The 15,573-nt window shown below is 38.7% G+C and overlaps 1 protein-coding gene across 7 annotated transcripts in view; it reads left to right on the plus strand.

Annotated features, from left to right (window-relative positions):
• The first annotated feature begins 3,341 nt into the window (after positions 1-3,341).
• INSIG2 (insulin induced gene 2) overlaps positions 3,342-15,573 on the plus strand; it is a 32,767-nt gene continuing 20,535 nt past the window's right edge. The window contains exons 1-2 of one of the 7 annotated variants that reach the window (XM_043992260.1): positions 3,342-3,365; positions 9,853-10,191. In XM_043992260.1, the coding sequence (XP_043848195.1) occupies positions 9,948-10,191 (244 nt within the window). In that variant the 5' untranslated portion in view covers positions 3,342-3,365; positions 9,853-9,947. Of the gene's footprint in view, positions 3,366-3,682; positions 3,743-3,940; positions 4,025-4,153; positions 4,194-4,276; positions 5,023-7,954; positions 9,165-9,852; positions 10,192-15,573 lie in introns of those variants that run through there. The other 6 variants (XM_043992257.1, XM_043992261.1, XM_043992258.1 and 3 more) reach the window with 6 other exon arrangements.

Consider the following 15,573-nt stretch of genomic DNA (forward strand, 5'->3'; position numbering starts at 1 on the left):
CTTGGGGAGAGTGAGAAGGAAGAGGTGACTGGGAGGATGGTGGTATCCTTGTCCATAACAAGGACATTGGGAAGAGAGTTGGTAAGGGGGGGGGGAGATAAATTGTTTTGGACCCACTAAATTGTAGGGGAAAGATAATGATCATTTAATCCAATTCCTTCATTTTACAGATGAGGAAACTGAGGCCCAATGAAGTTATATGACTGCCCAGGATCATACAGCTTGTCAGTGAGAGCCAGGATTAAAATCTAGTCTTCCTAACACTTAATCCAGGGTTTGTCCTACTAAAATATGTCATAGATTACTTAGAATAGTCCTATTTCCAAAAGAGTTAATTTGGTTTTGTGTTATGGCCTGGGTATCTCATTTGAATGGCCCTGGGTACCCCAGAAATTTACTGGGGTAAATCAAAAGAACCTTCTTGAGAAACTAAACCAAAGGATAGACACACCTAAAGAGATGATAAGTGGCGCTGAATCGGGACTGAGCCAGCTCCAGGACCACCACCCTTCATTCTAGTTTCCCCCACCCCTGGGGAGATAAGATTAGGTGTGGCTGCTGCCTATGTGGTAGGAGGAGGAGTGAGACGACAACTTAACTCCCCCAGCCACCATCAGTGGGGGATGGTCCTCCCTCAATAGAGGAACTTTCCAGTCAGACAATTACCTCATCGGACCACCATGGACCTCTATAAAAGGACCTATCTTGGGGCAGCTGGGTAGCACAGTGGATAAAGCACTGGCCCTGGATTCAGGAGGACCTGAGTTCAAATACGGCCTCAGACACTTGACATTTACTAGCTGTGTGACCCAGGGCAAGTCACCTAACCCCCACTGCCCCACAAATTCCCCCTTCTCCTCCCCAAAAAGGACCTGTCTCCTGCTTGAGGAGATAGGTATCTCAGTGCCATGCCTTCTCTTCATGAGAACAAGTCCAAGGATTTCTCTCTTGGTTTCCTTTCCCTAGCACCTAAATAAACTATTATTTTATTCTAATTGGATTTGTGTTCATGAGGGTGTAATTCTTTAAAGAGGAATTCCTAAGGACCCCAAGCCCCTAAACCCCTACCCCTTTCCCAAACCCCCACCTATTTCCCCATAACATTTTGGAAATTAGCTCACTTGGGATTTTCTCATTTCTATGCCCAATCACCATAGAATGCGATAAATGAAACAGGGCATCAGGAACATGGAGAAGTTATATTGTCTACTGGTTTTCTTTAAGATTTCCTGAAGGCCCTATTAAGATGTATGAAAGCCTTGGCTAAGGCAATGGGAGTAGGGAAGGAGAGGAAAGAACAGTTGTTTTGTATACATATTATTTATGTATTCTTAATGAGACTATTTTTGAATATTTTATTTTCTTAGGATTACCATATCTGGCCTAATATATTCATACAATTCCCATTCACTAGGAGCATATAATATAAAGGAGATAATACATAAGACTAAAAGAGAAAACAAGGGCCAACATAAATATCTGTTAAGTCAATTTGTTGAATACTGACTTCGTTTTCCCCTTATCTTTCAGGAAAGATTGCCCTGATTAAGCTTAAAAATTTGAAAAACTATCTTACTGTCCCCTCTCTCTTCCCCTACCCCTCCTAATCAACTGATCATAAACTGTACAAACTTCTAGCAACAATGGAACTCTCCTGTGCCCAGCACAGATTACATCGTTCAGGTACATTCTAAAGGTAGTCACAATTAAAAGATAATATGCCAATTTGCTAGGTATTCTATAAATTCCATAAAAGAGGCTTCTCTTGTATTTTTTTAAGAGGTTAAGAGTTCCTCAGGACACTCTTTAGTCATTCACCATAACTGTTTAATGATGATGTCACAAAACACACTTTAGACACACCAGGAGCTTGAACTTCTGAATATCAAGGGATTTAAGTGTTGATGTCATAAAATAACTTAAAAATTAGATTCTGGGAAGTCTGGGGTTCTGAACTACTCAATAGCTACAATCATAGCATCATAGATTTAGAACTTAAAGGTCTTTCGGATATCTAGTTGAACTGCTTCATTTTTACAAATGATTAAAGAGAATTGCTCATGAAGTAAAGAGTAAAGTCAGAATTCCAACCCAGGTCATTTTTTTTTTTTTTGGTAAGGTGATTGGGGTTAAGTGACTTACTCAGGGTCACACAGCTAGTAAGTGTCAAGTGTCTGAGGCCTGATTTAAAGTCAGGTCCTCCTGACTCCAGGGCTGGTGCTCTATCTACTTCACCACCTAGCTGTCCCCAACCCAGGTCATCTTAATACAAATCCAGTGCTCTGCACTGTGGGGAATTATGAAATACTAGACTATAATCCTTGCCCTCAAGGAGAAGACAGTCTTGTTAAGAAAAACAAAACACACTTAAACAACTGGAGAATATTTTCAAACATACTGCTAAAGGCAAAATAAAGTGAGGCAGCATGGAAAGAAGACTGAATCAGGAAACCAAGTCTCTCAAGGCTGTGTCACTTAACAGGTTGAATGACCTTTGGCAAATCACTTAATCTCTCTATAATCCCACTGGTAAACGAGGTGTGACGTAAACTGACCTCAAGGACGACTTCAGACTCTAATATTCTAATGATTCGAGGCGTTTCTTCCTGGTAACTTTTATGGTCCTAAGATGGTATAAAATGAATAACGTGCCTAATTTCCCACCTTTCAAAAGGCAACCTTTAAAAAAAAATTGGCATGTAGTAGAACTTCAAGGTTTGCAAAGGAATTCGCAAGTTATCTCATTTGATAAACATTCTTTTGTCCATTCAAGGGGCTCCCAGCAGAAGCTCCTGTTCCAACATCTCAGAGCCTGTTTAGGTTCCAAGTCAGGGCAGCTCTTGGGTCCCGTTTTATTTGCATCCAGACGGTTTAGCTTGAGCGCCCGTAGCTGTTCAGTCCTGTCCTATTATTCTACGTGACCTCATGGGCTGGCTAAGGGCTGTTCTTGGCAAAGATACTGGAGTGGTTTGCCATTTCCTTCTTCAGTGTATCCCCATTTTTACACATGAAGAACTGAAGCCAGTAGGGATCAAACTGCACCACCTAGTTGCCCCGTTAGCAAATAGTAGGCGTTTTACAACTGCTTATTTGATTGACTGAGAGCTAGACTTCAGCGTCACATCAACCCGATTCAAGTCAGGCCAGGCTGCCTGTGTGACCTTGGGAAAGTCATTACCCTCTTTGGGCCTAAGTTTCTAAATTTATGAAGGGAGGGGGTTGGGCTCCATGATTTCCCACTCCGGACCTAGGAGCACGTGACTTTTGCAGACACAGCCCGGAGACTGCCGTGAGCCTGACGGCAGCGGCTGTCAACTCGGCCTGGGCAACCTACGCCTCCACCCCCACGTCGGGCCTCCGGGCAGGTCAGGCTCACGGCAGCCCCGCGAGTGTGTGCGTGTGCGTGTGCACGTCTCCCTTACCCCCGCCCACGGCGAGTGGGCCGTTTTCTCATCCCATTCCCTGCCCAGTCACAGGAGCCCTGACGGAGCCAACTCATCGGGCCCAGCCAGCGCCACCTCCGCGGAGACCGGAAGTTACAGTGCCAGGACTCGCGGGCCTCCAGCTCAGAAGTCAGAACGCGCGCCCGCCGGAAGTCGCCCTGCCCGGAGTCTCCGCGGCTGCGCAGGCGCACAAGAGAGAAGGGGGGGCGGAGTTCAGGGGAACCCGGCGGGGGGGAGTGGCGGCCGGTGGTGGTGATGGTGGGGGGGGGGCCCGGCCGGGGAAGATGGCGGAAGCTGGGGTGAGTTATTGGGGGCGGGGAGGGGCGGGGGGAGGCTCCGGCGGCGGCACCGGGCGCTGAAGGGTCCGGCCTGAGAGAGGCGGCCCTTGCCACAGGACCCCCCCCACCCCCCCCCCTCGGTGATGCGTCGGCTTGCTGGAGGCCCCGGCGGTTCCAGGGGGCTTGGCATTGGCGGGGAGCCCCGAGCCGTGACGGCCGGGGATGGAGGCCGGGTCGCGGGGGGCTGGAGAGGAGCGGGGAGGCGCAGCGTGGGGCTGGGGGATCCTGGCTGGGAGGAGGAAGGTGGGGGCCCGCGTCTGCGAGGTGGTGGGGGTGGGGGCGGGGATCGCAGGGATCCGGGAGGCTGCGAGCCCCGGGATGCTGGCTTAGGTCTCTGCGGGAGCTGAGTCTGCGGGCAGGGGAAGGAGGTCAGTAGGCGCTTGGGTGTCAGGCTGCCGAGATGGATGCGCAGGTAGCTTCTGTCCTGGGATGGGCATGGGGATACTGCAGGCTCGGGGAGTCTGTGGGGAAGTGGGGGGTGCGACCTGGATACGAATGGTTGGGAAGTGGGTGAATAACCCCGTGTGCATAGAGAGAGACTAAGGGTAACACTCGCTTGTGTCCTCTAAGTTGAATGTTGGTAACGGAGGAGTGGGGGGGTTATGAGCCATGGGAATTGACATGCTTTGCTAGATACTATATTGGTTGCAACTGTCCAGGAAGTGTTGAAACTTAGTTCTGGGAAACAGTTGTTTGTTTGTTTTTTTGTTTTTTTTTTCCCCCAAAGAAGCTTTTAAGAAATAGTAAAACGATCAAGGTGGTGGTTGTTATTTAAAGAACTGTTTCTGAGCTGTATCTCACACATTGCTAGAAAGGAGGGTGGTGAAGGAGTAGGGATTCTTTTAGATACTGAAGTTTGTTTAGGAAAAAGATGAATTCAGAATTACAAAGGAAAATGTACTTTTTAATTTTTGAGAGAAGTAGGTCAAGTTGTAATTGATTATTATTTCAGGTTTTTTGGTTTGGCTGATAAACCATTGGGCACAAAAGAGTGGAGAAGAGATTGGTAGGGATCAGAGAGGAGAAAAATCAGATTAACTCATTTCTTCTCCCTTCAGTTTTTCCTCCATCTGTTCTTTACTTGTACATTTTTTTTTTCAGTAGCATTTTCTGTCAAAGTTGTTTATAGAGCACTTCTGAAGTAAAGTGTTTGGATCATGACTGATGTTTATTTGGAAAGAAGGAGATTTCCAAAATATGATAGCTGCAGCTTTTGTAGATATCTTCATTGAACATAAAGGGTAAAATATTTTTATTTGAAAAGGAAAACTTAAATGTCATCTGAAAACAAATTCCAAATGTTGATGGCATTTGTCATTGAAAAACAGTAGTGGAATGGGAAAGTCTTTTAGTTACTGAGTTTCTGACTGTTTCCTAGGGAGTATATTTGCATCTGGGAGGCTCTTAGTAGATTTTAATGTGAAGTGGACAACATTAAGTTATTTTTCTAGTTTTATGGTGCATATCTTTTTTCCTTAGTGTGTTTAAGTTAAAATATTTAACCCTGCTTAGTTACCTTCTGAATTGAATTTGTTTTAATTTAAGAAGAGTTAAGCTGCTTGGTTTACCAGACTTGCTGAATTAGTTTAATGATAATGTTACTACTATTTTAGGAATACAGTCCTAATTAAGAAAGCATTGCAGTGATTAACTGTATGAAAGAGGAGTGAGGTAGTAATTTGACTTCATTATTTTTATAGCTTCTCTGTCAGAAGATCCTGAATACAGGTTATCTTAGGAAATACACATAGTATAGGGTCTTCAGTAATCATTTGAACATGGAGAGTACTGTAGTTATATCACCTTATCACCTATATCACCTTATATCACCTGACTTTAGTTCATTTGTTTGGGTTTTTTCCCCCCTCCAAGGTGCATGTCATTACAACTATTTAGGAAAAGTTAACCCGAAAAGAAAGGTGGTTAAATAGCAAAATTTAACCTTGAAGTTATATCTATTATGAATAAACATTTCTCTATCATATCTATTCTATCCTTTGTTAACTTTATTCCCTGAGAATCCTGTTTCCTTGTTATAGAGTAGATAAGATTTTGCTTTTCATCTTGTTTAAATGACTTGCTAAGGACCCTGAGTAGGCAACATGGTACAGTGGAAAGAATATTGAATCTGAAGTCAAAGGATCTGGGTTCAAATTCTACCAGTGATCCTTATAATTACCTTGGTGACCTTGGGACTGTCACTTCATTTCCCTAGTCCTCAGTTTTCTTACTCGTGAGGGAAAAGCTCTAGATATACAATCCTATGTATTTCAAAATTAATTACAATTTATAGTGGTTGCTTTGCAAATAGAACCCAGACCCTTGAACATGAAGAGTTACTACCTGTGTGATATTTGGCAGGTTGCTTAACCTCTAAACCTTACATTCTTCTTCTATATATTCAGGGTGTTAGACTAGCCACATTTTATATCACATTTTATATAACATTTTATGTTATATCTTTGTATATGAAATCATACTCTTAATCCACAATCAGCAACTACACATGCACTTTGAATCTTTTTTTCCCATAAAAATACTATTGAAGGATCAGCATTTGATCCACCTAAATCAACTCTTTTACTGAATTTTCTTAGTGACCAGCAGGGTTTATTTTTGAGGCTGCTGGCCAGGCTTGGTGGTGAATTCTTTGGCTGTCTAGCAGACTTTCTATTTTGTTTTCTCTTTACAAAGTTTGGCCTGTGGGTTTGTTTCTTTATCTCTAAAATGAGAGGGTTGGGGTTGGGTCCCTAAAATGTCCCTTACATCTTTAAAATTATTCTGACCTTATGATTAATTTTATGGAACCTTTATTTTGCTACTCAGAGAGGTGGTCTCGTACTTTCTGAGATCTTTTTCAAGCTATTACATGAAACATGGATTCTTTCAGTTATAAAGGTTATATATAGATGAACTAGAATTATATGAATGCAGTAGGTTAGGCTTATGTAAAGAGTAGCAGTAGTTAGTATAAGTAGACTAGTATAAGTAAAAATTTTAGGAAGTTGCTAAGAGATTAAAAGACTCTAAAAGAGTTCTTAATATGGGATTCATGAACTTGTAATAACTATATATACATATATTTAGTGAGGCAGTTGGGGTTAAGTGACTTGCCCAGGGTTACACAGCTAGTAAGTGTTAAGTGTCTGAGACCGGATTTGAACTCAGGTACTCCTGACTCCAGGGCTGGTGCTCTATCCACTTCGTCATGTAGCTGCCCTAATAATGACTATATTTCAATATAATTGGCTTTACTTTATGCATTTAAACATAGATCATACGTTTCCTCCTTAAATCTGGAGAGGATAAAACCTGAATGGAATTTTTATGATTAGTATTATTTTTCAGTATACATATTTATTTTTTCTTTTCAAAAATATTTCATTTTAGGAGTACAGTATTCAGTACAGACTATTCAGATTAGTATGGATTTTGGGGGTCCTGCTGTGGGAATATATAGCTGAAGTTGTTTCATTCTGGTGCTTTTGGTAACTAACTCATTTGGAGCAGCCTACAAGACAAAACTGTTAAAATTAATTCTGCTCTATAGAGACAGTCCCTACCTTAATGATTATTTTGCATATCATAAATACATATGTTTTAGCACTTGTTCAGTCAGTCCTAGAGTTTCATCTATGGAACTCCCCCTGCTTCCTCTTCCAGAGAGTGGCTCTAGCTCTCATACCATCTCAGTGCTGGTCCAGCTGAGGATTCATCCCTGGTATCTCCAGTTAGGGGAAAGCACATTTCACCATGAAATCGGTCTTCTAAATGATGATAATGACATTTATGTAGTGCTGTAAGGTTCACAAAATGCTTTTTATTCCACATCCTCATTTCCCATTTTATGACCAAGAAAGAGAGGCTCTGAGAAATGAAGTGACTTGTCCTGGTCACTTTGCTTACTAATAAGTGGCAGAGCAGGATTGGAATTCAGTTCTCCTGCCTCTAAACCCATCATCCTCTACTCTCTAGCAAACGACCTGTCATTATATGGTTTATAATCTAGTTTGAGCTATAGAACAGTATGACTTAACTAGCTGGTAGAACTATCTAACCACACACATATATGTATATATATATATATATATATATATATATATATATATATACACACACATACACATACATATAATATATTATATATGGTATAGTATGTACCATTTCTGTAGGTAAAGGCAATCAAACTTCCAAACTGCTCACTTAAATATTAATATTTAGAACACTTCTGTTCATAAGTTGGGACTGGGTATTGTCTTTCATGCATTCCTTTACTCTTTGTAAAACTCATGTACTATATTTTTTCCCAAAAGCAAAAAGACAGTATTATAACTTGAAATGCTTCATGTAGCTATATTAATATTGGTCTTTAAAAGGTAATTACATTGTTCTCCTTTAGGAAAATGCCATTTAAGTTCTACAGAAGCTTCTCAAACAACTTTTTGGGTCTTATTTGAAATTTAGTCCATTAGGTTTATTCCAGATAATTGGTGAAAAAAAACCAAACAGCTTGTTACCTAATACTGTTGAAAAGGCCTTTATGACAGTTTAATCTATAACATGATGATTTTCTTTTATTGAGACAACTCTAGAACATGTTGCACATGCTTCAACTGTCCCACAAAATCACCTGTAGTAATTGTTAAACTTGAATGAAGAGAATTGGGGAAAACACTTTATGATTTGATTTAGGCATTTCCTTTTTTGCTTTTGCTTTTTTAGATAATTTAGACATAGACTTTTATTTTCATTTGAATTTGTATTTTGTAATAGGAATTGAAATCTGGCCAATCTGAGGATTTCTTCAGTTAGTGTCTGAAGAGGATAAAATTAAGCATTTCTAGTTTGCCATAACTCCAAATGTCATTTGCTTATGTAGCTTAGTTATTTAAACACTGACTCCTAAAAGAGAAAATGACTGAATGAAAAGGTTTTGTTCTTTTATAAATGGAAAAACTGGGGCAGCTAGGTGGCGTAGTGGATAGAGCACTGGCCCTGGATTCAGGAGTACCTGAGTTCAAATCCGGCCTCAGACACTTAACACTTACTGGCTATGTGACCTTGGGCAAGTCACTTAACCCCAATTGCCTCACAAAAAAAAAAAATGGAAAAACTAACACCCTTATTCTAAAGACCCTCTAGTATGTTCTTGGACATATATACATATATTTAGTGAGGTCCTCCTGTGTATGTATCAGTAACTAAGGTCAGCCTGCACTTTACAGAATTCACTTTTGTTCTCCAGGTCATATTAGCTACTACAAAAAATCAGACTGTGTAATTTGAAGACAAAGCTTTTTCTTTTGACAGAAAAAAAAAATTATACCTAAAAAGGTTGTTATGCCTGTGCAGATCAACTTGTGTTATAAAAAAGGAACTAAATGTAAGTCTCATTCTTAGAATGAACTAACTTCTTACAACCAACTACCTATATAACTAAGGAGAAACAAAAGAATTAGAAATGGTTTAACTTTGGCCCAAGGAATTTGTACTTTAGTAGAAGTTCAACATATTAATTTCTCTCCATTGTTTACCTGAGCTGTTTATAAAATTTTCCAATGTTATAATTTTCTCACTGTTTTTTCCAAATAGAAAACTGTTCTAAAAATGAAAAATTTTTAAAAATTTAATTTAATTTCAGGCAATAGTGTGGTGCAGTAGAAAGAATGCTAGGCCTGGATCAGGAAGACTCATCTTTCTGAGTTCTAATCTGGCCAGAGACAGCTGTGTGACCTCCAGACAGGTCATTTAACCCTATTTGCCTCAGTTCCTCATCTAGAAAAGGAGTTGGAGAAGGAAATAGCTAACTACTCTAGTTGCTCTGAAAAGAAAGCCCCAAATGGGGTCACGAAGGGTTGGACACTACTAAAACAACTGAACAATAATTTTTCATCATTGTTTACATTGTATCTTTTAAAATTAACTTTCTTCAGTAGATAATGCTACTATTTATGTGAGTTAGGATCCAGTTATTTCATAATTTAATCTCTTCAATAAGTAATTTTGAATTCAGTAAAAAGTTGAACAATTATCCATGCTGATTCTTCACCTTTATTTATTTTTTTTGGCAGGATTTTTGGTAGATTCTAATTTAGGACAAGATGAAGTACTGATGAAAAGTCTATTATCTACTGTGATTATTAGAAGTTATTGAACTTATGAAACTATGGCAGAGAGAGAGACGGCTTCATCTGTGCCTCCAAAGTGTGGGCCATACATCTCTTCTGTCACTAGTCGGAGTATGAACTTGATGATTCGTGGAGTAGTTCTGTTTTTGATTGGAGTATTTCTTGCATTAGTATTAAATCTACTTCAGATTCAGAGAAATGTCACACTCTTTCCACCTGATGTGATTGCAAGCATCTTTTCTTCAGCATGGTGGGTACCACCATGCTGTGGCACAGCTTCAGGTAGGTGTAGATGTTATCTTTAATGCTTAGTATGGGATTAAAATAAATGAGAAAGATGTGTTCTGAACAAATAATATTTTCCCTTTGATTCTAGTGTCCTGAGTAACTTAAACTTTCAATTTCACTTTTCCTTTTAAAGTGGATATTTGGACATCTAGCTTGTTGAGGGTTAAGTTTATTTTGAAGATGCTTGTCACTTTAATTTTTTGTTTGGCTTTGTGCATATGCTAATCTGGTCTTGCTTTTAAAGTAAAACACTGTATTGAGACTTTAAAAATAAATTGAAAATAAATAAAAAAATAAATTGAAAAGTTTTATTCACATTTGAAACATAATTATATTATAATTGAAGTTTGTGCATGAAAGTGTTCCCCTCCTTCCACCTGCCACTGGTATATTGTTTCTAATAATGTTAGAATTATTATAGCTTAAAAGTAATAAATACTTGAATAAGTAAGGAAAGTAAATCCTGTCTTTTTATTAGATGACTATCTTTACTAACTGCCTTCTTTAACATCAGGTTATTTGGTGTTGAGATTTTATAAAGAATAGGTTTTGGTCTATTAATTTAACCTTTTTGAATTATTGAAGATTCTTACTGAATCATACCTTCTATAAATCTGGTAGGAGAGAATTTAGGAGAAAATTGTCAGACTATTTAAATATGTCTGTTTAAATTCTCCTGGTACATTTTTAAAAAACCTGAAATCTTTCAACACAGTATGGAAACTAGTATTTCATTCAAGGGAACCAAGTTATTAAAAGTACCAGAAGTATCTCATTATAAAATGGGATCAACTGTGTCAGAGTTATTGCATAGATCTGAGGAATAATGTTCTTGCAAAATTCTAGTGCATTACAAAAATTACTGTAAAGTGAAGTTTTCTTGAACGCTGTTCTAAAGGGTATAGTTGCTGAAGAACCGAGGCTGTGTGAGCAAGTGTTCGATGTATTTATAAGCCTATTTTATCTCTAAGCTGCCTAATATCTGTTTTTCCTCTCTGTAGGTTCAGTAGCTTTGAATGCTATGGTGCTGTGTGCTGCCCCTGCTTATATTTCCATGTATCTGATTCTTACTTAGACGTTTCTTAAATTTAGAGTTCTACATTTTTGGCCCTAACTCACCAAGAGAACAGATTGAGTTCCAACCTACTTGTTTCTGTTTTCTAGTAGTAACTAGAAAGAACAAAGAATGTTCTGCTTAGGCCCAGAGAAGCATTTGCTGGCAGCCATGGTTGCTTTGTTCTTTCCAGGATAGATCAAGGTTTAAATTAAAGGAGTAGTCAGCTGCTTGCTTCTGCCTGTGGTTTGGTAGGGGAAAAGTGAGTAAGTATTCACTGCTTCTCTTCTACACAAATCTGGGGCCAAGCTTGACCAGTAGTGTGGACTGTGGTCTGTGCCTCTAAGCTAAGCAAAGGAACATTTGTCTAGTGTAACTTTAAAAACCAAAATTATTGGTGCTTTTTTTCCACCTTGTTTACATCTGTCATTTCCTAATATTTCTTCCCATCCTCAAATGGAACATTTCCCTCTAACAAAGATAAACAGCCAAGCCAAACAAACTGACTTATCAACCATGTCTGATAAGGTATGTAACATTCAGTTTCCAGTGTACCCTATGAAGAAATGTTAGACCAGTGAGCTGAGATAGCACTGGCTTTTTGGTCCTTTTTCCCTGTAGCAAAGGTACTTGTCCTAAACCTGAAAAACAAAAACTTATTTTAAAAATCACCTCGATTTCAAAATCTTTCTCTCATTCATACATATATGTACACACGCACACACACACACATACATATATGTGTATATATATAATATGTATATTTGTGTGTATATTATATATGTGCGTGTTTATGAGAGAGAGATCTAATTCCTTGTCATAGAGTAAGAGTAGAAGGAAAAAAAGAGGAAAAAAAATAGTACAGCAAAGTAACCAGAAGATCAAACATATTCAATAGTCTATGCAATATTCTATACCCATACACCCCTGCTTCTGCAGAGAAGGTAGGGAGGTATACTTTTTCTTGTCTTCTCTGGGGCTAAGTTTGATCATTTTAATTGCACAGCATTCAGCAATCTTTAAAGTTCCTTCAATTTACATTATTGTCATTGTGTATATTGTTATATAGGTTCTGCTTACTAAAGGAGTATTGTGGTATAGTGGCAAGTGTAGATTGCTGGATTTGGAGTTTGGAAGCACTGTCTCCGACACAAGCTGTGTGACCCTTAGCAGGTCCCTTAACCTTTCTAAGCCTCAGTTTCTTTGTGTATAAAATTAAGAATATAATAGCATCTATATCACAGGGTTGTATGATAGTCAAATGAGATAATGTATGTGAAGAACTTTGTACCCTTAAAATGCTGTATAAATGTAGCTAGCATTAGTATTAACTATTACTTCACTATATATCTATTCATATAAATCCTGAAAGTAAAACCTTAAATGTAAACATTTCCTTTCATTCATTTTGCAATCTTTCCTCCCCCCACCCCCCTTTTGTTATGCTCTTACAGACCAGTTGATGTACATATCCTATGACAACTTTACACTGGGAAAGGTATTGCAATTCCAGGAAGTATCTGGGACAAAGGGGAGTAGAGTTAAGAAATCTAGATTACAGTTAATGCTTTTTATATATGTGTGCACACACATGTTATATGTAATACATATATTTATACACACATATATACACATGTGTGTATATATACACATATATCTATTTCCCCCCAATCAGTAAAAAAGTCTACTTTCTCTCCTGCCTCATCCTTTCTCACCCTGTTAAGAACAAAAGAAAAAACAATCCCTGTTATAAACACTTGTAGTCAAGCAAAACAAATTTCTGCATTGGCAATATCCAGAAAATATATATCTCATTCAGCATTCTGAGTCCTTCACCTCTCTCTGAGGAGGTGAATACCATGTTTCATCTTTAGTCCTCTGGAGTCATAGTTTGTCATAATACTGATCACAATTCCTAAAGTCTTTCAGAATTGATCGTCTTTACCATGGTGTTGTCGTTGTACTAGTTCTTTTCTGATTCTGTTAACTTCACTCTGTATCAGTTCATACAAGTCTTTCTAAGATTTTGTGAAACCATGCTCTTTATCATTCCTAAAAGCACAATCCTATTCCATCACATTTGTATAACATAACTTGTTCATCCATTTTCCAGTTTATGGATACTTTCTCACATTCTCCTTTGTGACCTCAGAAAAGAAGTATAAGTATTTTCGTATGCTCTTAGAGTTTCATTTTGCTTAGAATTACCCTACCCTGCCTTTATTTACCTCCCTTCTTCCATTTCTCTCCTATTTCCCTATTGAGTGAAATGAATTTCTGTATCCAAACTATGTGTGTGATATATTCTTCCTTCCTTTGACCAGTTCAGATAAGAGTCAGATTGAAGTGTCATCTGCCCTTTCTATCCCCTTGCTTGTATATATCTCTTTTTGCATATTCTGATTATGTGAGGTAATTTTCTCTAACCTTCCTTTCCCCCTTAGTATATTCCTTTCCTCCTCTCTTTCCATTCTCTTAAGATCAAGATATAACAGAATTATTGTCAGGCCTTATTTAATTAGATTCCCTCTGTGACCCCTGATGATTATAGGGTTCAAAGGAACACATATCAACTTCCCATATTATGGATGGAATCAGTTTATCCATGTTTAGTCTCTTAAAGTTGTTGTTATATTTACCTTTTATGATCTTTAAACTTCAGTGTTTGAATTTCACAGCTTCTCTACAACTCTGGTCTTTTAATTAGGAATGCTTGGAAGTTCTCTATTTCATTAAAGATCCATTTTTGCCCCTTTAGCATTATGCTCAGTTTAGTTTGATACATTATTCTTGACTCTGAAAGCCAGTATCCTTTGTCTTCTGGAATATCATTTTCCAAGCTCTTTGCTTCTTGAGTGAAAGCTGTTAAATTGTTTGTGATCCTGACTGTGGCTTCTCAGTACTCAAATTCTTATTTTCTGGCTGCTTGCAGTATTTTTTCTTTAATGTAGAAGCTCTGAATTTGGGCTATATAAAGTTTCTGGGAATTTTTATTTTGTATTTCTTTTAGGAGGTGACATGGATTTAAGTGATCTGGGTAGTTTTAGGATTTCTTTAAATATGTCTATGCTCTCTTTCTTTTTAAATTATGTAATTCAGGTAGTTCAGTGAGTTAAATTTCTTTCCTAAAATAGTCCTGTCATCTGTTGCTGTTTTTGCTTATGAGATACCTTAGATTTTTTTTTTCTATTTTTTCAGTCTTTTGATTTTAGTTTTAGTATTTCTTGTTGTCACCTGGAGTCATTGACTTGGATATGGTCCATTCTAATTTTCATGGGGTATACTTTGCTAAAATTTAGTACCTCTTGTGCTAAGCTGTTAATTCCCTTTCTAATTCTTTCTTCTATAGCTCTCATCTCTTTTCCAGTTTTTTCCTCTAGCAATCTCATTTCATCAATACATATATTTTTAAACTCTTGCTTCATTTCTTCCAGGAATTCTAGTTGAATTTTTGCACAATATGTATTTTTCCCTGATGCTTTGCTTGTAGGTGTTTTGGAGTGATTCTTTTGTGTCTTGAGCATCCCTGTAACCATAATAGTTTTTTATGGTGCAGTTCTGTTTGTTTGTTTGCTTATTCTTCCAGCCTACTTCCTGATTTTAGGCTTGATGGTAAGGCCAGGTTCTGTATACTTCTAAAAGGAAGTCCTGGTCCTGCTGATGCTTTCTTGGGGCACCGAGTTGTTGTGTTATTCCAGGCATTTAGGAGCAGGTCAGGCTGGAAAACCTACAAATTTTCATGGTGGTGTCATTGTACTGGTTCTTTTTTGATCCAGTGCTCACACAGGGTTTTGATTTAGGGCAAAGTCTGATTGCTCACTCCCTGGTATAGACTCTGCATGAACCTGACCCAGGTTTGGGTTTGAGCAACAGTAGAATACTGCTGAGTTTAGCTCCTCCTATCAGTCACATGAGAACCTTTTCTGGTTCAGAGTGACAGAACTGCAGGCTTTGATCTGAGATTCCTTCCTTAGTTATTCCTTCAGCCTTCAAAGTTGGTTAGAAGATCGAATTGAATACCACTCTGCTCCTGGGGTCTTCTGGACAAGCACTGTTGCTTACCTTTGAAATTGTTCTTTCTCAGGATACTGCCCAGTGCCTTTTCCTGCTCTCTTCCCTGGAATGCTACCCTTTGACCCCAGTCTCTTGCTTATTCTGCCCTAGATCTATGATCTGGAACTGAGTAGTAAACAACAAAATTGCCAGGTGGCATCTGTTTCTATCATGGTACCTAAGTGTGGGTGTGGACCTCCTCTTGCCCCTGGTGCTCAGCCTCTACGTACTACAGTGGCCTAGTACTCCTGCCTGAACCCAGTCCCCAA

This window comes from Dromiciops gliroides, chromosome 3 (assembly GCF_019393635.1).
Source record: "Dromiciops gliroides isolate mDroGli1 chromosome 3, mDroGli1.pri, whole genome shotgun sequence".
NCBI classification, from domain to species: Eukaryota; Metazoa; Chordata; class Mammalia; order Microbiotheria; family Microbiotheriidae; genus Dromiciops; species Dromiciops gliroides.